Raw genomic sequence first — 26,796 nt, forward strand, 5'->3', positions numbered from 1 at the left:
GGTGAAATTGGAATACAATTTACAAAAATAACTCAATGTCACATTGTCAGTGCATGTTTGTTGTATCAAATAACTTTTTTTGGGGGCAAAAATATATTTTAAAAAATAATTTTAAACCCTGAGTTTTATTTTCAAAATAAATAACCTAAACACTTTGTGCAGCAAAAAAAATAAAACTGAATTAGGTGATGAAAAATGTCAAAGCCAACCAGTCATTCAGTGTGCTTATCGATCTCAAGGCTGCACCGCACCACAATGTGGCATTCTATTTCGCCACACATATTTTGATAGCACGAGAGGTAGTGACCTAGGCGTCTCCGGGGATCAATTCAAAACCCTCACCGCAAAAACAAGCAATTAGAGAGCATGCTTCAGTACCCGTGAGATACATTCCAAGAGCCCCCCCCCCCATCCAGAGATAGAGTCGATTTTCCTTGATCTAAAGAAAGTCAAGATCATGAAAACAAACATATAGTGCAGGATGAGGAAATGTTGTTTACATAGAAGAAACAAAATCAATGTTTCCCTCACTATTCTCACATTTGTTGTTGATATCTAATGTGTTAGGATTATAGCTCCCATTTTATAACCCCCTAAATAATTACAAAAAAATATCACTATAAAAATGACAATTAGAATGATAATTACTGCTGTTAATGCCTATCATGATAATTTGTCCCATGACATTTTAATGGCTCCTCTGATGTTATAACAATCAATTTGGTTGATGTCGGTGAGGCTGACTGTCAAGACAAGGAAGCTGCAAATGAAGTGCCTCCCGGGATTAATAGAATTGTCTTAACTGAACTGAATAGAAATGAAATTAAAGACAATATATTTTACAACTCAGGAAAACACTGTGAAACCACCCAAGTTGAATGGCCCTAGTCATGTAATTGGAGTTCGAGCAAACATTTCTACAGAAACATGACTTAAAAATAATCAATCAATCAATAAATTACAGGCCAAACTGATGTCCACGAAACAGTCATCATAAAAGATATCAGCAAATTTTGCAAGAGTGACCATAGCTTAGTTCTGTAACTTTTTGATTTGTTTTGTGTGTGTGTGTGTGCGTGTGTGTGTGTGTGTGTGTGTGTGTGTGTGTGTGTGTGTGTGTGTGTGTGTGTGTGTGTGTGTGTGTGTGTGTGTGCGTGTGTATGGGTGGGGTGGGGGTGCGTGGGGGGGGGTTGACAACAAACGTGTACAATTTACAAATGATGAAAAATTATAAAGTATTGCTATGGAGAAAAACAAATTGGTTTTATGTTGTGCACTCCTGTTGAGCATAAGCCAAGATAAGAAAGCACAGGTGAATTGTTGCCACAGTCGTCTTACATTACTACTAATGTCTTAAACTCTACATATAACATACAATTATATTACTTGGTCTTTATTTACACTATTATCATTTTCAACAAGACAATGTCTTTGTTCTGAACTTCTGATCACTGATGTATGAAACATAAAACAGGCTTTATTCAGCAAAATTGTGTTAGATGGATGTACTGTCCCAATCCGTTTACCTTTGAAATCACCCTTTTGTTTACTTCCCTTAAGAGTTTTTGTCCATGTGTCCTTATGTACAAAGCTTTTTGATGCTTCTACCAGCTCTGTTATATAGTAAATGAAAGCTGACTGGATTAAAGGTTAGGTCAATGTGGACATGGTGGAAGCAGAGGAGGGAGGTAGGGAGGGTACCACCAAATCAGCTTCCTCCCTGAAATCCAGCCCAGCATTGAGAGTACATGTACTCTAGGACGGAGAACGATGAGCTAATAATACAGAGGAAACATGTCTCCCTTGCCATAAGATCAACATCAATTTCTGCATACGGCCTTGTCAGTGGTGACTTATTCAAACAGCAAGAGCAAATGTTAATGAGTTCTAATTTGCATTTTTCCCCCTTTGTTGAAATGCCACTGATTATTAGGTACCATGAAGATAAATGCATGTGCTCATGCAGCCTGATGTGTAATTAGCCATTAGGTAGAATAACTAGATCAATTTAAGAAAAAGGATCAGGATTAAGAGAAATCAAGCCGGCGGGGGGATCCAAGAATGAGAAATAAAATAACAAGGGCTGTTGCATTAGCGTCCGATAATCAACACAGATGGCATTTAAACCATCTCGTAATTGTAATGCATTAACCTTTTCAACTGGCAATCACAGTTTTTCATCTGTCTTGAGATGTAGTGGAAACTGATTTCGCCACCATTTGTTTTGGATTGCTTAAATGATTTGAAGGCTTAATGTGCAAATCATCATAATTCGTCATTTCATTGCTCAAAAATAACACGTTAGGCTTCGGGGTATAAAAGATTATGTCTACTGCTACTAAAAGGTATTCCTTTAGCATTAGCATATACAACTGCATGGATTGCATTGGAAAAATACTTTTCTGTTAGATATGTGGATTTCTTGATGGTATTTATCCCACTCCCAGGTAATCAGATGCCAAACCTTGTCCAATTTAATTTTTTTCCTCCAAACGGTAAAAAGAAAAAAGGGAAGCGGAAGGGGATAAATATTTTCATGTGGCCTTTGCCTTTTTCCCAAGCCCCGCTAGTCTCCTGCCTGTGCTTTTTATTCGCAAATGAGGGGGAAAAAATGCATTACTGTGGACCAGATGGGAACATTCCACATGACCAAACCAATCAATCACATTGGTGGGACGCAGGTGTGACACAGCCGTGCAGCAACACACCATTTCACAGTCTATCAGGCACAAACACATGGTCACCAATCAATGGCACCCTGAGGACCCATGAGGAGGGGTGCTTCTCCAAAGCCGCACAGGTTCATGGCTGATGACTTCATAATCACACATCCATTCTCTTAAGAGGAGAGAGGCGATGCACTCCCTAATAACATCTCCTGCCATGTGAACACCAACACTGTAATGGATGCTTGCTAACATGTTCCCTTGCATCCCTTTTACCAGCTGTCCAAGGGAACCAGTGCACATTTAACAAGCTGAGAAAATTTCTCCCAGCTGGATATTACAATCCAGTCAGCATGAAACATCAAGTATGTGTCAATGTTTGGTATCAGATGCCAAACAACTGTTGGACAGCCAAACAATAGAGAACTGAGGTGAAGGACAAAGAGTGATACACACAAGGCTTTGGAATGTGCTTCCAGCTTTGAGCTCAAGGGATACATTCCAAACAAACCGCTCAATACAAAAACAGCTTAGAGAGGGAAATGCATGATAATAAATTATGTGCCACTTGCTTTAAATATATGCAAAAACACCTAAATTCCAGCTTTGATGTTGGAATTGTGGCCAATGATTGTGCGGTCAGTGGTTCACAAACAGCACATGACTCATCACACTCATAGTGACTGATTCATAAACCCTACATTTGACTGGTAACCATTCGAGGTTGCCTTTCATAGTAAGTCAGTTGGAAAAATGCTCGTTGTGACACTCAACAGGACATACAAGCAGCATAGAAGAAAATGCATATAGAATCGTAAAAACATAAAATTAGGTTGGAGTATTTTAATGTACAGTATATAAGCTAAGCAGCCTTAGAACCATCACAAAAAATTTACAGTACAGATTTACTGCAATGGAAAAACCCTGTATTGGGTTTTGAGGCTCCACATAATAGTATATCGTACTGTATTATTTGAACCACAAAAACTTGGGAGTGATTGTCAAGCAAGAAGTGGATTGCCACAAAGAGAGAGCCACACATACATACTATGAAATTACAAATACGGTGCTCTAAAACTAGGCATACATGGCTTGGCTGAGTCCTGCTTACAGTTAGTACATGGAAACATATTTTTGTAAACTCTCATGTAATTTTAATCAGTTGTTTTAAATCACAGCAAAACTAGTGGTCGAAGGTCAGCCACACACGAACACTTGTCAAACCCCACACGGTAAGCAACAGATCAGTCGTGTTCGGTCGCGTAAATCGGTGCGTGGCAATTACAGAACAAAGTACTTTTTGTCAAATTTGATGGATATATAAATTGTCTTTACCCTTACACCAAAACAAATAAGCTTTTTCTACAAAAACGTCTATTATATATTATATAGACAACAGATCACTGAGCAAGGCTGCTCTTATGATAATTTTTTAAGTTGTTTGACTGAAGATAATGCATTGTCATTAGTAGAGAACCTTCATGTAATTAATTACTGCTGTTATTTTATTCAACATTCTTGTGATATATAATGATATGTCCTGGTGCTAACTCTCAAACAGCTTTGGCAAAATACAGCCTTCTAGTGGCTAAATATAGTGCTCAGTGCAGCATGTCTGCCATGTTTGTGGAATATGCTGTTTGCAGGTGTTTGGAGTCTGGATTGGGAGCTGGTGCAGGTGTACTGACCAGTGTTGCCACAGTTACCTTGAAAAGGTAACTTAGTTACTTTACTGATTACTTGGTTTTAAAAGTAACTAAATTGCGTTACTGATTACTTGATTTTAAAAGTAACTAAGTTAGATTAAAAGTTACTTTTTTAGTTACTTTCAGCAGCCTCCGATAACACCATCTCAACATAAAAATAATGCAGTAGTAACGGAGTTCCAAATACTTTATTTAAAGTGCATTTTTAACATGAAAATAAAGGGTTTTTTTTATGAAAAACAAAATAGGCAGTCTCTCTTGACTTCTTGTAAATACTTTTTATAAAACAAAAAATAAAAATCTATCCAGGTTGAAAATGAAAATCCCCTTAATTCCTCTATTGTTTGTTCCGCTATTCCAGTGTGTACACTTGAGTCGACTCGTGCATGCTGAAAACTAGGGGTGGGAATCTCTGAAATGAGGCCGATTCGATATGTATCTCGATACACAGGTTGCGATTCGATTGAAAAACGATTATCTTTCAGAACAGAACGGTTCGATACGGTTCGATTAAGTTTGGGAACGATACAATTTTTGATTCGATACGATTCATTTCAATATTCACAACTTATAGTGACATTTGTTGCTTGTAAACATTAATCTTAAAACACCACAAATTTTTACAGTATCTACAAATGTGAACAACAACAAATATGTCTTCTCTATTTTTATATTTTGAATCAATTATTTAAATATACCGCAACAAAGGGCTGGGCGATATGACTGAAAAATTTATCAGTTTAAATATTTATTAGTAGTTATTGACAGGTATAATTGTTTTTTGTGTGTGTGTTTTTTTTTCTCTTCAAAATAAGGATCAGGAAAACAAAAGGTTGATAATTTAATGTTAAATATAAATATTTAACCTTTAGACAGACACCAACACAATTAAACAGAATATGTGCACATTGTGAAGTATTTCAGAAACATAAATTTAAGACATGAAATAAACCTACCGTCCAGTCAAAAGAAATATGAAGCCACCTTATGGAACAATAACCCCGGGTTTACACCGGTTGCGGTTACGGTGCGGTTGCGGTGCGTTCCGGCGACGCAAGCAATTAGATTCCATTCATTCGAATGGTGCAGTTTACACCGCTTGCGGGTGCGTTGCATGTCGACTGCGTCTCAGCTGCGGCGTGCCGCAGCCCTTCCGCAAGGATAGCCTATTTTCTATTTTTGCCGGACGCCGCAGCGGTAGGCCTCCGGCAAATGGCAAGCTAGCACAAAACACATCGAGCGGGACAGGAAGACCGACGCAGTTTCAAAATAAATTTACGGTTACCTTTCAAGATAAAACACTCGCCAGCTCCTATTTCGCAAGCATGCTAGCAAAACGTGATGTGGGCGTAGACGGGCCTGGAGTTAACGTGCGAGGTGCTCATTCACGGTTTAGACACCAGCGAACATGGACGAGGAGAGGTTTATATTGGAGGTAGAAAGCCACAAAATAATAAAAGTCCACCTCTCTTTCTGCTTCTCTGTTGAGCACAGACTTTCTGTGTGTTTGTCGTTGTTTTTAATGCCACATGATCGCGCGCGGTCACGCGAGACACGGCGGGAAGTGGTCGGCGACGGAGCTGCCGGACCGCAGCTGTGCGGATTGGCCAAAAAATTGACCCGTCCGGAGCACGCAGTCAAGACGCACCGCACCGCAACCGGTGTAAACCCGGGGAGGACTCGATAGCAATGGGAAATACCGAGATGTACGGCACCGGCTTCTGCTAACTGTCTCCACTGTTGCATGTTGTCATTCGTGCGCGCGCGCGCCGTGTCGCGAGCACGGCGTTGACGGTAGGCTCCCCCCCAAGGTGCGTAACGTCTTTGCATTATGTTTACAACATCCGGGGAATGAAGCGTCTCTGAGCGCTACTTTGCTAGCTCTCTGTAAACACGGAAGAAGCTTGAATAGTGATGCTACTGAAATGTAAACAAAACAAGTAGACTTCACTTGACGTCACTCCCCCTGGCGAGAGGGCGGAGAGGACCTCATCCCATAATGCTTCACGGACCAGGATGGAAATAATTTATTTATTTTTTTTACCACTTTTATGGTCCATAATGTACACTTTTTTGTTGCGTTGTGTGCCTGTTGGTTAATAAAAGTAGTAGTAAAAGTATCATCACTTTTGTTTTGAATGTGCAAACCATTCACGACCAGACCATGGCTGAATTCAGTGTGGTGATCAATGACTTCCGCCTCATCTTCATAGTTAGCGGCAGTTGTTTGTAACTGTTACAACAGTGAGATATTTTGCCTTCGTCATGAAAATGTGGAGTAACGCATTGAATCTCTGGACAGTAACTTTAATCAGACTACTTTGTAGAATAAAGTAACGGCAACACTGGTACTGACACTCTTCTAGGTGGACCAATGACACATTAGAAACAAAATGTAGCTTCGTCTCACCCTGGCTGGTATTCTACTAATTTCCCGAGAGAACACATTGCTCATTCAAAATTTTGGAGAAAAAAAAAACAAAAAAACTATTTTGCAGTGATAATAATCACCATGATGCTGTGACCTCTGCAGCTGATTCCTAGTGACTCATTAAGTCATCATATCTTGGCCGAATCTTGGTTATTTCCACTATAAAAGGCACAACCCCTTCTCCCATGAGGCCTATTGAGCCTACAGCTGATCCTCTGCAGCTGGCCCGCCTCCCCAGTCAACTGCTGGGGGCCGGGGCCTGAGGAGGGAAAGGCCGGGTAAGGCCAAGATGGGCCAAGAGAGGCACAAGGGTGGGGACGTGCGAAATGTGGGCGGCATGGGGAAAAAGGATTTGCGCTCTTTCAGCTCGTCTTCAGCTCTTCATGCTCCACTGACCTCGGTAATAGATAAGCATACCCTGCAGCTCAGCATAATGACCGGTTCCATCCTCTAAACTGTACTGCACTACATTGCCTCGTCCTCCATTTGCAACACTCTGTTCCTGTCATGTGAACTGGAGATGTATATGTGCATTTTTCGCCTGTCACTTAAAATCATTCGTGAAAAACTCAGGTTTAACATGAGTTTATGGAAGAAATCATGCAGGTATGGCAAGTAAATGTGGATACTGTTTGTGTCTGTTTTTAAGTGAAGAGTTGAAGTGCCAAAGTTTTCTCCCATAGATGGATACCAGTGATGTAATAGAAATGTACAGTGTACAATGTTGTAATATACAGTGGGCATCTATAGAACAGCTCAATCTCTCAGGTAGTCACGTTGAGTTCACATGTGGACGTGTGATTCATGTGCCTATTTGTGTGTGTTGATGACGGCATTAAGATGATTAGTTAGCATGCAGAGCCAAAGCTGCATGTGTAATATGGAAGTGGGACATCAGGGAGAACGTGACTATAAATTTACAACTCAGCAGTTGTGTCATGGCTATAAAGCATATGGATAGAAGGATTTAATGCAAAGACATAGTGAGGATGAAGATGAACTTTGAATGTTTGAGAGGATTGCTTAAGACACGTGCTTGGATTTATATCAACAATATTCTGCTACCACCCGTAGTTGAATATATATATAGGGCAATTCTGCTCATTCTCTTCGTGTTAAACAATAGCAGACAGAGCCACACTTAATGCAAAATTAGGTCAGTCCATTAAGTAAATAATTATAAAACATTAAGCACCAGCCACAGTGCAATACCGAAAAGGGCAGAGTTCAGTTCCTTCAGTTGGAGCTTATTCCGTGTGGTAATTAGGCAAATAGCTTGATAGCAAGCACTCCCAACATCCCACCAGACATCCCTCATTCATCTGACACAAGAATAAAAAAAAAAACGCATTAGGTAATTACATTTAACTATTTCTTGTTGGGGATATGAACTCTGTATCCCTGTGGAGAATTACGACTGCTGAATGTGGGGCAAGTCTTTACTGTAGAAGCGCGAAAGTCGAGCAACATACAGTAGATGAAGTAGATTAAAATGAAACAAGGAATACTGAGATCGCTAATAATAATAATAATAATAATAATAATAAAAGTGTCCAAATCTGTGTCATCTTTATAGGCAACCTTCATAAAAATAGTAATCGGGTTATACTGTATGTAGAATCTAAGAAAATGGTGACGTAATTTTGAATTGAATATGACATCATCTGATATGAGTCAGATGGTGTCACTTACCAAAACAAACTGAAGAAAATCTTGTCGATACATTGCACTATAAACATGAGCAGTGTGGCGTCCACCTGCGAGACAGCGTTAGCGCAGTGCATGAGGTCAAGGTTAGCAAGCGGATGACAGCACAAGTGGCTTCTTCACACAGGACAACTAGATTACAAAGTCTAGTGGTGTCTCTCCAGCAGTTTCACTTTGGTTCTACCCACTGCACAGCTCGAAATGACATGGTCAATCTGGCAGTATATTAAATGATAAAAGTGACTCACCCAAAGACGAGTAGAGTAGGTATTGTTTCTGGTATGTGGCAACCAGGGGGTATAACTATAGTTATAGTACTATACATATTACATAATAAAGGAATGATCTCTTCTAAGATCAACAAGCTGCAGTAATATTAGTTGTTTTTTGCAGAGGATAAAAAAAATTATACACCTGTGGGTATTCTATTGTCTGACTACGTGTGTTGCTGCACTGTTTGTGTTCAAATATACATTGCTTACAGTGTTATAATGATGCTAGTTTTGTTAGTCAGTCTATAGCGTTTCGCCTTGTGTGTTTGCATTAAGCTAGCAGACTTTCATAAAGCCAGGTTATCTGGTTTGGTTAAATAACGACATGTAATTCTCTTTGTTTTATGTCTAGTTTAGCCACACTACAGATAGAGATGATCCAATTAAGGAAACAATAAAATAAAAAATCCGAACTAAGCAACAGTAAATAGTCTAGGCCAGATTTGGATTATTATTAAATAATGGTCTTGTTTAACCCCACACACAACATCCTCCACCCTGCTGACAATGTTAGTTGCTGAGGGACGTTATGATGGTCAGGACAGCTTCTTATGACGGAAAGCTATACTGATGGTGTGACTTGTAGCCTGGGGGAGGGTCATTGCAGGAGGCGGAAAAGGGAGTTGCAGTAACGGGAAGGGGATTAACGGAGGGAATAAAGACAGCAGGAGAGTGGAAAAAAAATATCCCAGTAGCCTGGAAAGTCACTCAGTACTGCTGCCTCCAGATGAATGATGTGCCCTAACGTCATCAAGGCCTTTTTTTTTAACACAATGTCTTTCCACTACCAAAGGGCATGACAAGAGAGAGCAGAAGAGAATCACTTACTTACCCATTATGGTGGAGTTCATAAAAGGTGTCGGGGACAATCCTTCATGGGACACTAATCGACTGTCACTCAAATGATCACCATAATGAGGGCTGTCTGTGAAACCCTGAGGGAAGAGATCACAATATTAAGCACATTGGGCAACTTCACTAATTGAGTCCTATACGCTTAATGAGTAGGTGGAGAGGTCTATTACAAAATCAGTTGTGTATACTTAGTGAGGAAGGAATTTATTTCTTTTAAATGGTCAAGATAAAGTCTTTTTGGTCTTTTATATGACTTGTTGACATATGTCAAACTTGAACATGGGTTTGAGTTGAATTAATATAACTTTTACTATTTAAAAATATAATTCAAAGTATCAAAGTGTTGTTTAAGTGGAAGGAATATCTGAAAGATGCAATCCGCCATCATTCACAGAAACCTGCAGAATAAAAAAATAAATCCTTTCTTTTTTTCCTCCTACAGCTTACCAGTACCTTTTCACGACAGGCATCTGCTTCAGAGGCTTAGGTCTAAATATCGTCCACAGTATGGTTTTGGAAACTCGGGGTCCAAAGTAATAAAAGACACTCGCTGTTACTGTCCTAATCCCAAATCCTTATGTGCTTCAGTCAAACACAACTCCCCGAGCTGCATTAGCCACCACCAGGGAGATCGCAAACAGCAGTTGGCTTGCATTTCTAGAGTTATTTTGGCCAACTCATATCCTTTGAATCCAATACACAGTAAAAAAAAAAAAAAAAAAAAAAAAAAAAAAAAAATCTTATTATCCATCTTTTTTTTCATGAGTGGATGGTGATGGAGGAATTTCAAAGGCAGCGGAGGGTTGCTCTGTGTGGAGGGAATCCTATGAGATTCCCTATTGTGCTGCTGCCAGGCCGCACACACTGTTAATCACACCATGAACAGCCTCAATGACAACAAAAGCCTTGTGAGAAGATCGAGCAAACATACATACACACTCACTCACTCACTCACTCGCAGACTTACAGGCTACAACTAACGTGAGGAGCGTTTCCTCTCCACTGCAGCAGAACCAGGAAAAGACGTCAAATTATAGACATAATTAAATAAAAGAAAGCGCTTGCTGGTAATAGACAATTTAATCAGTCCGCTACATGTGGTCTTTGACTGCCAGTGTGAAGCAGGAAAAGGCTAGCAGAGTTGTTTGAAAATGGAAGGAAAAGGAAGGAGGGAGGCATAATGGTTAGTCTTGTGTTTGCTCCCCTGGAACTGTAAAATCATCAATCACAGAACCTTCGTCAAACACTAGTGGCCTACATCCATACAAGACGCTAACACATGCTGTCATCGCTGCCACGGGGCACTAGTAGCACTAGTGGCTAAATAACTGTCAGATTACTGTAGCAGTAGGAAGGCCATATCTCCCCCCAATCACTTGCAACAATATTTAAAAAGTCCCCTCATGACGCTCCATCCCAGGTGAGTGTGTGACCGCAGCTTGGGAGGCGAGCATGCGGTCATGATGGATGCGTGCGGGGTCCAGTATCAAATAGGGGCAAGGCACCGGGAGGGAAGAGGCGGTGCCGTGCTGCAGAGGCGGCACAGACTTGGCTGTCAGAGCGGCAGCCTACAGCCACAGCTGCCCAGGATACAGCGGCTGGCTGTGAGCCAAGGTCAGCGCGGCAGGACTGGGGACTGTTCACAGTCGACTGATCACATACACTCGTGGCTCAAACAAGTGCAGAGAAGGTCTGAATTTCCTTTGTAGCAGACAAAACAGAGGACGGCTTGGCTGTCTCAGGCCTTAAGTTAGGAAAGACATTGATGTCTTGGGTGGGGTGGGGGGTGGATCTCATATGTTTTCCCCAAATAATATTACTTTTATGGATGCAATAATGTTGAGTAAGTTCACAAAATCACATCTTCTTTTTGGTGGATCCATTCCTCAGCTATTTGCTGAAAAACTCACATATATTGCGGGGGTTATATTTTTTACCACAAGATGGCACCAAAGCCCTGGCTAATAGGAAACTGGTAAATGGTGTCAAGTAAGCTTGTGAAAGTACATCTCAACAGACTAAAAAACTTGGTATGGTATGGTAAACTTGGTACGCTTAGTGGAAATAACGAGGAGTCTTTGTGGCACTTCGGTGCATAATTTGATGCTCTTTGCAAAATTCAGGTGAACTCGATGGAATAGGTCTGCACTGCCATCAATTTCAGCACATTAATGCGTTCTCTTAACCTGGCAAAAGCCAGATGGATATTACATATCTGGTATCGCTCCACTGTAATTTCGTCGGGAAAAGGCGGGACATTCTGTACGATAATTCAAGCTGACTGGACAATGCGGCATTTTACACGTTTGTTTCAACCAATAACGGCCACAGGTGAAAATTTCATCTTCGTTCATGTCGAAAGGGGAGGAAAGCACGAACATCTTACCAGCAAGAAATGCACGAAGCGCCTCTCGCTGTTCAACATTCAACAAGGAAACCGTGAGTAAATCTGCGAGAACAGAATTAATTGCAGCATCCATTCGTCCATGTTAGGTTTGTTTGTTAGCCCCTGCATCGGCGCTGGCTTCCTGGTTTCATCACAGTTGCATATCCCACCCCCAAACACAATGTCGCTCTGTGATTGGTCCGAACGACGGCGGTTATCTGCGGGAGCGGTACAAGATGTATTTTCAGGAGTTTGTGAACTCACAAATACCGAGAATTCATCTTGCAATAGCAAGGTTAGCGTTCTCTCATGTGGTTTAAACAATTGTGTTGTTTTAAGAAGTATGTGCGTTTAAACATGTAACCAGACTTCATGGACGCCAATGTAGTTTGTGGCATAAAGTGATGCGCCTTGAGATACGAGTGCCTTGACTAAGGGCTCTTTCGAGATAGAGGGAAGTGGACAATTTCTTGTCTTGAGACACAAGCAAAAAATTAAAATATGAGTAAAAATGGCAGCAGCACATTTCACAATATCCAGCCACAATCAATTCCCTTTGGTTTCCTTGCAGTGAAACTCAACTACTCAACTTCATTTATAAAGCACTTTATGGACAGTACAGTATCAGTTGGTTGAAATATTGCACCACTAAGCTGGTTTGCCAAATGCTAATACACCTCACAGAAGAAGAACATTGAAGGACAAGGACTACATTAGGTACAGTTGTGTTTTCTGCTCACTTCGGTGGATGTGACAATTAGTAGTAATTTCGTGTTGCATGCGTAAAGTACACATTGAATGACATGGAATGAATGACAACAAAGAGACTCACTAGGAATTATTATGTCCCACGGCGGACATCAAAGGTTGAATTACACCTTACAACAAAGAAATACTTCTTCAAAAGCAGTACAGCCACAGAGGACACACCAAAGATTTGTTTCCAACTGAAAGCCGGATAAAACCAGCCGCCGGCGAGTCAAAGTGGATGGTAAACATCCAGGTGACTTGTACTCTGCTAGGCTAAGCTACAAGTTGTGAGCTAAGCACGCTTTAGCCCACATTAGGAGCAGCCCCCCCCCCACACACACACAATGACATGAAACCGAACGTTTTGATTGTTGAGGACTTTACTCTGAATATAATTGATGCAGTATTTGGGATCGAAGACATCTTTTTCTTGCCCATTACGTCAGCAAATTCCCATTGAATTGAGTGAAGAAGGCTTCCGGTTATGCACGGGATACATCATCACGATCACGTGACCAGTATAATGGCGTTCCCCACCTTACGTTCGAATTCTGATACTTAATCAGTTTAAAATAAATTCAGGGAATAAGATTCCAAAGATATTTGCACTTTTATTCTTTGTACACAATGCCGAATCAAATATTGGAAAATGATTAATAAGTATCGTTTTAAATCTTGGTTGGTCGGTATGCATGTCAATTACTTGTCGTTTTTCCCCTAGAACGGCACTGTACTACTAATTCAGAGTTGAATGTAGGGCTACAGCTATTGAATATTTTGGTTTTCGGATATCCCACTAAATATTATATTGAATAATCGAGTACAGTGGTACCTCTACTTACGAACGTCTCTTCATACGAAATTTTCTACTTACGAAACCCCTCAACAGGAAAATATTGCCTCTTGTTACGAAAGAAATTTCAAGATACGAAAGGTAAAAATAGAGTACCGAACATACTTCTGTTACGCAACATCTTTCTGGCATCCCATTGGCTAAGACCGTATGTATCTTTGATCGTAGATAATAACTACTAGGGGTGTTAAAAAAAATCGATTCGGCGATATATCGCGATACTACATCGCGCGATTCTCGAATCGATTCAATAATCGGCAGAATCGATTTTTTTTTTTTTTTTTTTTTTTTTTTTTTTTTTTTTTAGGATTCACACCTTGACACCTTGAGCATGGAAGAATGTTATATGAACGGCACATTAAGCCTTAATATTTTTATTTGAATGCTGTTCAAATGTGAAACAGATTGCAAACTGTTTGTGTACAGTGGCTCACGGTTATAAGCCTCAAGTTTTAGATAAATATATTCATACAAATCTTACAGTGTACATGTACAAATTTACTGATAGTATTTTCTAAATTTGAATGGAAAAAAATCGCAACAATCGACTTATAAATTCGTATCGGGATTAATCGGTATCGAATCGTGACCATTCGTATCGGGATTAATCGGTATCGAATCGAATCGTGACCTGTGAATCGTGATACGAATCGAATCGTCAGGTACTAGGCAATTCACACCCCTAATAACTACATACTAGATCGGTGTCTATGCATCTTTTTGGCATCCCATTGGCTAAGACTGTAGGTGTCTGAGCGTAGATAATACAGTAACTAGATAATAGAGGAGGATGCTGCATAGACAGCAGTGTCCTCCTCATTCATCCCTCGGACCACGAGGTGTTCGGATCTTTTACAGTAGGTATTCATTATGGACCCCAAGAAAGTGATAGAGAAAAGAGGAAAAGAAAAGAAGAAAGGAGTTTTTTGTCCATACAAACAAAGCAAGAGATAATAGAAAATTATGAAAAAGAGTGCGTTTGGTTGATCTCGCCAAAGAATATGGTCGTAATGCATCTACAATCGCCACATTATTAAAACAAAAGGAAGTCATAAAAGGTATAATACCTACCAAAGGCCTCGCTATAATTTCGAAGAGGAGGTCGGCAGTGATCGATGAGATGGAGAGGTTGTTACTCGTGTGGATAAAGGAGAAAGAGATGGCTGGTGACAGTGACCGAGGCCATCATTTGCGAAAAGGCAACTGTCATTTTTAATGACCTCGTGAAGGAGGATGCAGGTGAGGGTATGTCGGCGAAAGAACACTAGGAGTTAACCAGAAAAAGTGTTAACCAGTCGGGCGATCGCTCATTATGATGACGTTTGCCTTGGACATTTGCGAAGGATTGTTAAAAGCCGACAAAAGCAAACGTCCTTGGATCAGTTCTTCACAAAACACCAGGCAAAAAACACAGAGAGAGAACATGAACCAAAGAGGACAAAAAAAACGATGAGGACAGCAGTTAAAAAGGTAAATGACCATTATGAACATTATGCACAACTCTAATTAATGTGCAATAATCTAATTGGAACATGTATTTGTTACATGTTTTTATGCATTTTTATGCATTATAAAACATTTATGTCTGAATTTTGGGAGGCTTGGAACAGATTAGGGCATTTCCATGGAAAATGCGTCTCTACTTACAAAATTTTCTACTTAAGAACTTTCTTCCAGAACCAATTAATTTCGTAAGTAGAGGTACCACTGTACTATATAGTAAGGTGTTTGTAATATTTTGGTTACCTTATTTAGTTACATGAAAGCTTTTGGAATATAATCTATATTCACTTGAATTGTATAAGAATCTTATGCAAACGTATTTAATGATATTGTCAGGGAATGCATTTACTGTAGATGTGCCACATGAGACTTAAATAACAATTCATGTGTCATAATTCTTCCCAGGCTATGTAAAACAATTCAGTATCAGTGTCAACTGCCTATGCAGCTGTGTGTGTGTGTGCGTGCACGCGCGTGTGGACATCTTCTGATGGAGTAAACAGCTGTCTGCTGGCTGATGCTGTGCCTTGCAATGTCACAAACATTCATTTATATGCACCTGGAGCAAATATATCCCAAGCGTCTGTCTTACAATTCAAATCAAGCAGCCAGTGTTACCATTGCCTGTAGATGTTCATTCGGGAAGGGCACAGAGCAATAAACAAGGCACCACGGCCAGAGTCGCGCTGACATTTAACTGAATTCTGATAGAAAGTGACAGGAGATTGACATTAAATGAAATTCATACAGGGCATGGAGAACGACCAATGTGTGAGGGGCAAACAAACAAGGAGTGCGAGTGGTTCACACGTCTCACTTTAATATAGCTGTTTACTCTTATGAACCCCAGCCAGTGTCTGCATACGTTAACCAGAGGATCCCAAGCACACAACTAGAGATGGTCCAGGTCAGGTATTCGACAACCACAAAGACCTCCCATAGAAGAAAAAAAATAACATTACCTCACTGGATAATGCTAGATGATTCACACATTTTTCTTGGAAACTGTTAAAATATCTTACCAGACAAAGCAACCAAGTCATAAAAGATATCCAGCAGCCGCCCAAACATCAATCAGGTCTATGTCTATTACAGGTCATTCACTTGTCAATGCACCACTGTTAAATTATGTGCTGTGGAGCAGAAAGGGCATTCAGAGGTGTTAAGGTGCGGGTTATCTTACCCGGGAGGGTTCGTACGAAGGACTTGAATCGCCACCTGGGGCCCAAGATGCTTGGTTGGTCCGCTCATCCATACCTGTCAGGGAAGGACAAGCACAACACAGTCAACAAGTCAAGTTAACTTGTGCTCCAATGTGCATATGCCCAAATCCTGCACAGCAACAGCCTGTGGCAACCCGTACTGAGTCTACTACACTAGATCTACTATCCAACTTCCATTGGTTGCCCCATAGATCTAGTTTGGTCTCAAGACATCTTTTATCTGGTAAATGTTAAACCACCGTTTTCCATGTAAAATGCTTACTGGGTGACGTGGGTTAATGTCTGCTTATTCAAGAATTGTTGGGGTTAAAAAAAATAATACATTATTTAATGTACTGGCCTGTTGGGTATTGATAATTCTTAGTACGTGGAAACTGAAAACTGAAAGCTCATGTACATTTCTGATTGGCCATTACATCTGTGACATTGCGATGCTGTTTATAGGCAAATTAAATTATAAATCACAGCAAAAGTAGTAGCCAACATTCAGACACGTGAAAATTAGCTGCCAAACCCTACACACTTTGTAAATGTTTAGCCAGGTTTGGGCCGCATCTCTCGGTGTGTGGCGGATCTTATGGTGCCATAAGATGTTAAATATAACAAATATTTTGCATTTCAAGTGTCACTGATGTTTGCCAAGTGACAACAAATACAAACATTCAAACACTTAAACCCGTTTGAAAGTAAACTTCTTTGCTTCAAAGTCAAACAGATGAATAAATAACATCAATAAAAACGGCAACTAAAATTACAGCGGTAGACCATCTGGCATATGTTGAAACACATATCTGATTTTTAAAAATCTGATTTGTGCGAGACAGTCGGTAAAATATGTTTGAATGTTAGTATTGCTTGTGGCAATATTGTGCTTAGGGTAACGGCAGTTATTGATTGTCCCTGATGTTATTTTGCACATCTCAGAAAAATGTAATTGAATTTGCTGAACTCTGTCTTCAAATAGAAAAATGCCTAATAACTCATAGATGTTGTGAAAAGTAACAACACCAAGCACATAAACCTTTATGTGAAACTGTAATTATGCATTACATCCTGCTGGAGCACAGAAATTAAGCCAAATGTGTGAAGCCAAACAACAGAAATACACTCTGAGGGCTGCTGTCTGGCTAAATGACTTGACACTATTGCATCAAGTAGGGCATTATCAATTTGATATTTGATTACTTCTTCAATACGGCATGATCGTGTGTAATCAGTTTGAAAACAGACTCCTATCACATTACAGTTCATCGTCTCAGCAACTTCACACCAGCCATTCATCAGTAGCAACTACACTGAAGAGTCAATGGCCCCATAAACATGCATCATCAACACAGCTGGAAAGCAGAAGTGATGAATCTCTGTCAAAGGCCCTGGGAATATATATTTTCTTCCAATCCATCTTTCTGTGGCATGTCTTGCCGGTTACGCTCTGCCTCAATTATCTGGCTATGCCCAGCTGAGATGCAATAGTCCAAACTCTCATTCCAGGCAATTTCCACACCTCTGTCTGCACACTCCCTCGCCTTATGTTCACAATCACTTATGTAGGCGCTTCTTCCCTCTTTGAGGATCACAAACACGGGAGGACAAACTGGAGGCCGGCCGCAGGAGGGTTGTACTTGCAGTTAGCCAGATATATTTTGGAGTTTCAGCAGTTTATTTTGTCATCATAATTTTCTGCAGGTAGTAGTCTTTTACATTTACTATGGCAAGTGGTGCCATATTGAAACGTATTACGTTGGCATTGGGGATATTAAGACACATTGGTGGAAAACTCTAGACTCAACCAAGTGTACAGTCGCACCACAAAACCATTGCACCCAGTGTCATTCATTGACCATAATAAAACTGCTGTGACACTATTTAATACCATTATAGAAACGTATGTCAAATCCATGCACTAACATTATGTTTCACCATTGAAATTAATGGTAACGCCATTACTCTGTTCCGGCCACTTCCCGAAAATAGCACTATATAATATTGTAGTACAGTAATAAAATAATGACATCCATCCAAATCAACAAAAAAAAGTCTTTTTAATAGGTTTAGTTTGACAGTCAACTTAAAATGTAAGTGGCAATACAAACCACAAAGCCTGTTTAAATTAAAGTATCGGCGCCATAGTATCAGAGCATTTTTTTCCCCACAGTTTGAGTAAAGACCAAATTAAACTCATATCTCAAGGCACCGCCGTATATTTACCCACGCAACATAATCCTTACATTGAATATTTGCTCTTGGGAAGTCCGGTTTTGAACGATCAAAATAACATTAAGATTCATCAATGATAAATTCCTGCTATTGCGACTCCGGAAGGGAGATTTCTCTCTCAGCCTGTAATGTGGCACAGGGGAGGGGGAGGGAAAATCTCGGACTCACTCACACACACACACACAACATTCACATAGCCTGTAGATCATCTCTTGTTGCATGATTCACCTCAGTCATGTTGTGCATGCAAGCAGCTTACAGATTCAAAGTGGTCAAAGGTAACCACGTATTAGCATGCTAACTGTAATCAAGGAATACGGCCACTTTGTTTGATGCTTTTGGAGAAAGAATCCTTTGCTCTCATGTCAATCAGTGAGTTGTTTTCACTTTGGCTTTTAGCCTAAAATTAAAATAAAAGATTTCTGTATGAATTTTGTCAGGAAGGAGTGTCTTCATTTGCTTTCGCAAGGTGTTAAAAAAATAATAATAATCATCCTCCAGTCCCAATTCACTTCATGGATGACAGCTCGGCTCTCCTGCCTTTGTCTTTTTGTTCAGTTTTCCTCGATGTGTGTCTTTCATTTCCCAGATAACTGAGGACAACAAGGCTTTGTGGGCGCAAACAAAACATGCTCTCAGAAACCATAGTGCTTGTTTTGTTGACTTTCTCTTCTGGCGTCACACAATAGATGCGCTTCAGTTTAATGTCCTGTCGCATTCACGGCAAGGAAGCGAAATCTGACCTCTGTTTATTCAAACCAAACCAAACACTGTCTTGTTTGTCAGTTAAGGTACTCCGAGATCGCAAGAGCTGTCATTTCTGGGGATTTGATGATTTGATGATTTGTTGTGCTGGCAGAGTGGCAGACCTAAACTGATTAACTGAAACACTACAATCACTACAATCATGAGTAGTGATTTAATTTTGTGTTCTTACCGTTTCACACACTGTAAAATCAACTTTTCCAATTGAAAATGAATGGAAATGTCTTTAATCCGTTCCAGCCCCCCCCCCCCCCCAAAAAAAACAACAACTCATTTTTGTAATGTGTATTTTAACGGGAAAAAATAGGACCACATGTATTTAATAAAAACATATAGTAATTACTAGGGGTGTCAGATATTAGTGCGTTAATTTAAAGTTCCTTTAACGCCACAAATTTTTCTTTTAATGCGCGATTAATAACCGCACGTTTTTTTTTTTTCCCCAACGCAGCAGAAACGTCTACAAACGTGTACAAATTTAGCAGTATTAAATTTAATAATAATGCATGTATTTGTGGAGACTGTGGTCTTTTACAAATGTAAAAATGTGCAGAATTTCACAACTTACTTCAAGTTAAAGATAAGACCGCTCTTAATATGAAAAGAAAATGCACTAAGCTGTCAACAACGTCTTACAAATACAATTGTGCCATCTAGTGGGAGAAAAATGACCTCAAAACAAAACAATATCAAACACTTTTTTACATCTTTTTAGGTTTAACTTAATTTTATGAATTATTATGAAATTACTTTATAAATGACTACAAGATGCAGCCATATATCTATTCGTTTAACATTGTTTCCTATTTTTATATTAACGAGAGTATGAAATTTAGAAAAGAAAAACAACATTTTTACTGTACATTTTATTGTAAATTTACAACAGATACAAAATTTGCGATTAACTATTGAAGTCATGCGATTAATTACGACTAAAAAATTGAATCGCCTGACAGCTGCCAACCCCTAGTAATCATATAATTAACTACAATTAAAAATGTTTTTTGTCACACTGCATCAATTGATTGGCCATTGTGCTGCTCGAGTGTTCCCGCCTTGGCTACCTAGGAGCTCTATGAGACATAGAGAAAGCTATATTCCTCATTTAAATATCTTAATTACCATACTCTAAACACAAATATTAGTCTTCTTCTTTGAAAAGGATAAAGAGTGTATGAAGGGGAGTAGTTATAATGTCTGTCTAGATGTTTTGTTGCACCGTTTGTGTTCAATCCATGCTATTTAGATGCTATTTATCATTAAGCTATGAGACCGCAAAAGCTAAGCTATATAGTTGTTTTAAATAAACCAGGCATAATTCCCTTTGTTTTATATTTGATTTGAAAGTAATCTTCAACCGGGAATGGCAATAAACAGACTGAAGACCCCGATCTCAAGTCTGAGACCCATTCTATCACTTCCTCAGTGGGGGTGGGCGCAATCTACATAGCTCTTAAATAATATTAAATAACATTTGGATACATCTATGGCACACAACAAAATTGTTCATCTCAATGGCTCACTTCTTCCGCATATGCTGTACCAACCCACATTTTTTCTGATAAGCTTAAGTCAGTGAAATTGGATTCAAATTTAAATTCAGGACTGATGCACTCATTTAAAAATGCAATTCAAGAAACTTTAGGATTGATTTCAAGCCATTCAGTGGCCGTGAAATTACAGAAAGTGCGCCGTATATGTAACACATATACAGTACAACACTTCCAATCACCAGCGGGTCCTACCTGAAGCACTAAACTGGCTGCTTCCAAGTGTCGTCGGCCTGTTCTTCCCTCCGTTAACGGGTGGCGAGAACATCTGTGAAAATGAATGCAGACTAAATGAAACAAAAATCAACACATATACCAGACTTACAAGTGTCGCGGTAAGCAGGGATCACAATCGTCAATGTGTGTTGATGAATTGAGCTGTGCTTCAAGTGCTAACACCTCTGAGAGACACCCACATGGCAAAAAGACTGGAAAGTGTCCCCTACCGCACTGAAATCCAGGAGGTCGCTCAATTCCTTGTCTGTTCCGAGAGCGGCAATCCGCTGCTGAGGATTCATCCTGGCAAGCTTGAGACCTGGAGGGAACGCAGACAAACACGCTCCCATCAGGTCACATCACTGTTAGGTTACTTTGTTAACCCTTACGTCATTTTTCATGCATAGATCAATTTTGGCATCCTCATAGTAATTGTTTATATGAAATTGTGATCTACATATTTTTTCTGACATTAAAAAATGTTTAATAAACCCTTAATCAATGTTGACAAGTTGTGCGTTTAAAAGGCGGGGCCTAGCCTGGTGAGTGACGTTTGTGTCTGCTAATGAGAGTGTGGTTGCCTGTTGATGGCTCAATTTCTAGGTGTTTTTCCTGTTTTAAAAAATGGACGGCCGGATCAAAAAATAAATCAAAATGTGCATTTACATATTCATGAATATGCAGACTGTTTCGAGATTCCCCCATGACATTTCAAAGATCAACAGGTGCATGTTTCTGCGATAACATTAGCAAATGTGGTGGAACACATACAGTTCTCATGTCTGTTTGTAGCTCCCTTTTTAACACAGTTACCACTGTTCCATAAAACATACCCCAATTTATGGCATGTACGGTTTTCCTTGATTTAACACACACTCAATGGTAAATCTAAAATCAGTTTTTAGTAGAATAAAGAGGGGTCACATTTGATATGAGCCATTTCAGCGTAAACAAACTTTGGTAAACCTGTACAAAACAGCCTACATTTGTGTGTATTTTTGGTCAGTTTGGGAGAAGTCATTCAATTTATGGATGTCGGAATGACATTTAGAGTATGTTATTCGCTGTTTGGAGGTGTATAATGAGCCGCATCCTCACCGCGGGGGTAAAGTTTAATGTGCAATAATTACGGTAATATACAAGTAATATACAGACATTTTATGAACATTCAAACGCATTCCCCATGTTAATTAAAGGCAAGACTTGCGCAAGACCAGCAGGAGCATCGCGTCCCTGCATATTCTCTGATGATCACACACTGCACATTGTTACAAAGACACACGGGTCATAAGTTTAACACACACTGTAGTTGTGTATAAGGCTTTTAGAAAGAAGGGCTATAAGGTTACAAGTGACATTGCTAAGTTGCTATTGCTAGCCGCAATTACAGTACGACTTCACAAGGATTTCAAGCCGAGCTAGGAGACTGTCAGAGCGCTTTTTCTACATTAAATAGACAGAAAAACGCCTCCTTACAGCGAGTGTCACACGATTGTTCAAATGTACAAAAAAAAAGAGAAATAAACGAGCGACAATATGAAATCTCGGCAGCAGACCACAAAACGCAATTACAGTCCTCCTCAACTCTCAACTTCTTTCACAGGTCCGAGCCCATTTCGCCCGAGTCCCCCCTGATAGCTTACCTTTTTTTCCGAGTGAATTTCCGACTAGGGTGATCTGGTGAAGACTCACTTTCTCGGGGTACGCCTCTACACGGGTGAAATGTGCCTTTAAACAGCAATAGCAGTGGGAAATATGCTCTATTTGTACCACTTAGAGTTTCCCTGAGGCAGACATTTTTGCTGTGCGAGTGCCTCAGCACCAAGATGACATGAGGTTAGTGTATCCCTCCGCCGCGCACAGGGACACGGTCCTCCTTCTCAGCGGGAGATGCTGCTCCTTGTAGCCGGCGAGGATGCGTCTCATCTCGGCTAATCACCTCCGAAGCCTCGCTTGATCGATGGTAGCCCGGTCGGTTATTTATTGTCGACGATCAATATGCGTCGTCAAATCCCGTGAAGGGAAGTAACAAAGTACAAATACTCTGTTGCTTAAATGTTGCAGGTATACCGTATACGTACTTTACTTGACTGTAAAACAGCGTTTTACTCTTGATTCTATACATTTGATGTACTAACAACAGATGTGCTGTATTCTACTTACTTTTAATATCCTCGTTACTTTTTTTTCCTCCCAACATCCTCGGATTACGCGCAACGTAAAAAAAAAAAAAAGAAAAGAAAAAAAGAACGAAATTTCAAATGATCCATGCACAAAATACAGAAATGCACCTGTGTAAATAGTTGACCCAAAATTTAAACTGCAATTGTAGTAAAAATAATAATAATAATAATAAATGCTAAATATAGCTCCAACAAGCACAGCTGGACTGGCCATGCAGCATACAGAGCAGATACCCGGTGGGCCGGCGTCTTTTGGGGCCAATACGGAGCTACTTGATTATAATTTTCCTCCATTTTTCCCCAATGGAGGTAGCAGCCCATTAAACCATTTACAATATGCAAACTGAACCAATCAAGGTGGTCAAGAGCCAGGCCAGGCAGCCAGGCTTATTTCAAAATTCCATTTTTCATTCATGGAATCGAGATGGAGATGAAACTGACCAAGTGTGGCCCCGATGTGTGTGGGACCTGATGTGCCCACTAGGGATGTAACGATAAGCGCAATATCGTGATATCGTGATATTAAAACTGCCACAATATCTTTGTCGTCATGTTCACGATATTTAAATGCAACACGTCTGTTAAAAGTCAGGTTGATTTCCATTAGTGCAGTTTTAGCACCCTCTATCTCATGGCTATTTTTTTAGTGCAATTTAATTTTCATTGGGGATGTTTTGGCCTTTCTAGCTTTAAACTACCCTAATTGTCAGATGAAGTGGAACATAATATGCCTATATTATAATATCCTAAGCTCAGTAGGTTATGTCTTATTTGAATAACAAATCAATGTGTATTTTGACTAATTGGTAATCAATATGACCACACAGTGTTGGTTAAAGCAGCAAACGAACGAAAGAAAGAAAGAAAGAAAGAAAGAAAGAAAGAAAGAAAGAAAGAAAGAAAGAAAGAAAGAAAGAAAGAAAGAAAGAAAGAAAGAAAGAAAGAAAGAAAAATGCCATTCCAGCTCATATTTGTGTCCATTCAGCACATACTGTATTAGGATTGTTGAATTGTGTGAAAGGGCAACAAGCATGCAATTTGTACTTCCTTTTTTTTTTTTTTTTTTTTGCAAAACTTTAGAACAGAACGCTTGGCGATGTTTGCTACAATGCTTCAAGAAGACAAACGTATGAAAAACATTGAGTGCAATGTCTCTTTTTTTGTTTTGCTCCGAAGTAATCATTCTGGCACGTCGCAGGGCACGAACTGTTTGGAACTACTTTTTCCTCCGCGCTGGCGAGAAACCAGACCAGAGGGCTGCAGTGAAGTCAGTTTTACGTTTGCTTTGGCTGAAGGCATTTCATTGGTGCTGCTTAGTGTTCTTCGGGGATGGCAAATATACACCCTATCTGTAGAAGTACAAATACTTGTGCAAATTGCAGTGTGTAAAGTAGAGGTAATTTGGTGCCTTGAGATAGGAGTTTCATTCAATCTGTAGCCACGCTGATAACTCAAGACAGTAAGACATCCCAATCATTTTTATAAGTATTTATTAATATTGTACTATATAAAAATTCACATTAACAAACAAACAAACAGAATGTAAAGAATTACACTTATTTGCCACTTTAATTTACTTTGATTCATTGGACATTGTGCTGCTCCTCACTTTGGCCACCTGGAGGAAATATAACATAACCTGTGTACTGTAGACATAATTGGAGACGGTCATTGCTCAGCAAACCACAGCAACAGTAATAGTCATTCATTGCAGAGGATAAAGAAGATGTATGCACGTATTCTTATATACACCGTTTGTGTTACAATATCCGTTGTTTAAATGGGTTATAACACTGTGACACTGATGCTATTTACTAATCCGTCTGTGACGTTTTGCATTGTTTGTTGTTAGCATTAAGAAAGCAGAGCAATTGGGATGTTATAAATGAAAAAAGTGAGCTGAACTCAACCAATTGTGGAAATCATTTGCTCCTTTTTTTATTGTTGAATATAGTTTTTTGTTTGTTTGTTTGTTTGTTTGTTTGTTTGTTTTAAGTAGGGACTCATGTCTGCTTTGTCGTGAGCACAGTTGTCCTTGAATGACCCAAGCCAATGAAACTAGGAAACAGTGCAGAAAGGGTGGGTGAGTGATGGATGAGCTCACAGGGACTGCAGTGAATTTGGCTTCCACAAAGAATTTAACAGCACTTTTATTCCGCTAAGCATTTTAATGCACCATTTTATGCTGTCGTCATCCCCCAAAAATGCATCAAATGTTTTCATAAAGTCAGCGTTTAATTCCATATGTTACGTACAAACCGTTTCTCACAGCTGCTTATCTCTTAAATTCAAACAAAAAACAACTTTAAATAACTATTGCAATTGGAGTGGATCGACCTAAAGTTGCAGAATTGTAAACTTGTAAATATTCCTCAAAAGTAAAACAAAAATAAGAGTTCATCTTGTATGACGTAAAGAGAGACATCAGCAGGTTTATTTTTTATTTATTTATTTATTTTTTACCAACAAGGTAAAGTTAGTTCCTTCCCAAATGCAGAGGTCTTAAACATGTCTTTCTTCCTTGACAATGATAACCTCTTCAACGTTTACAGTTATTTGCAAAATCCTTGAAAACCCCATATGTCTCCACAAGGTGGTGCAATTTCCCCACACAAATGGCAATAAAACAATATTTTCTGGTTGACTTCTGAGTTGTTTCCATGTCAAAACAATTTTCCCATAGGAAATAATGTCAAAAGTTAAATCATTCCAGGTTTGAACTGTACCCATCATAAAAATTTGGCAAAGTTTATAAGAAAGATTTTAGCATTCATAACTGTCACTCAAGTGCAAAGAGGATGAATCACTTTATACCGTGAAAAAAAATGAGTGATTTGTGGTAATCCTTGACAGAGGAAAGTTGCTTAATTTTCTTAGAAAATGTTGGTAATAATAAAAAGCAGTATTATTTTTACCTCTTGTTGGATAATTAGTTTTACATACACTAAATGCATGAACACAACTGTATATTGGTTTTCTTTTGACATCATGAAATCAAATTTTAGACTTTCTTGGTTTTCGCTGTGTAGTAAATGTCAAGAAAGAATCTTTGCAAGGTGTATGGACTACAGATAATACAGGTTTGTAAGCAATCTATCTTGCTTATCAGGTTGCAAGAGAACGAACGGGTGTGCTCAGATATTTTGCAGGAATCAAATGTGTCTAACAACATACAACACGTAAAACAACATGCGGTGACCTCTAATTGTCCCTCCGGTCCTAAACAGATGTTTTACTGCGTGAGTTCCATTATGCTGAGAGGAAAAGGAGTAAACTTGTAACATCTTTGGCACAATTCAGAGCTTCACACGCAGGAAGCACAAAGTGGCCTGCAGCCAGAAATAACACTTAATGACTTTAAGACGGTTTTGTGTATGCTAATGTGTATAGTCAAGAATGCAAATTTAGCTTTAAGCCTAATTTATTCTATTTTATTGTTATTTGCATGCAAATTGACCTCTGGGTTGCACCGATTAAGGAAATACAATTCATTTGTGACGCAGTACTTGAGTT

General features: G+C 39.4%; 1 protein-coding gene across 2 annotated transcripts in view; it reads right to left on the bottom strand.

The window, feature by feature from the left end:
* tcf12 (transcription factor 12) overlaps positions 1-22,970 on the bottom strand; it is a 77,199-nt gene extending 54,229 nt beyond the window's left edge. The window contains exons 1-5 of one of the 2 annotated variants that reach the window (XM_077518553.1): positions 22,744-22,970; positions 21,331-21,419; positions 21,080-21,152; positions 16,313-16,386; positions 9,615-9,717 (exon numbers count right to left, since the gene is read on the bottom strand). In XM_077518553.1, coding sequence (XP_077374679.1) covers positions 9,615-9,717; positions 16,313-16,386; positions 21,080-21,152; positions 21,331-21,402 — 322 coding nt within the window. In that variant the 5' untranslated portion in view covers positions 21,403-21,419; positions 22,744-22,970. The remainder of the gene's footprint in view (positions 1-9,614; positions 9,718-16,312; positions 16,387-21,079; positions 21,153-21,330; positions 21,420-22,743) is intronic. The other variant, XM_077518554.1, reaches the window with a different exon arrangement.
* Positions 22,971-26,796: the final 3,826 nt, after the last annotated feature.

This window comes from Festucalex cinctus, chromosome 4 (genome assembly GCF_051991245.1).
Source record: "Festucalex cinctus isolate MCC-2025b chromosome 4, RoL_Fcin_1.0, whole genome shotgun sequence".
NCBI classification, from domain to species: domain Eukaryota; kingdom Metazoa; phylum Chordata; class Actinopteri; order Syngnathiformes; family Syngnathidae; genus Festucalex; species Festucalex cinctus.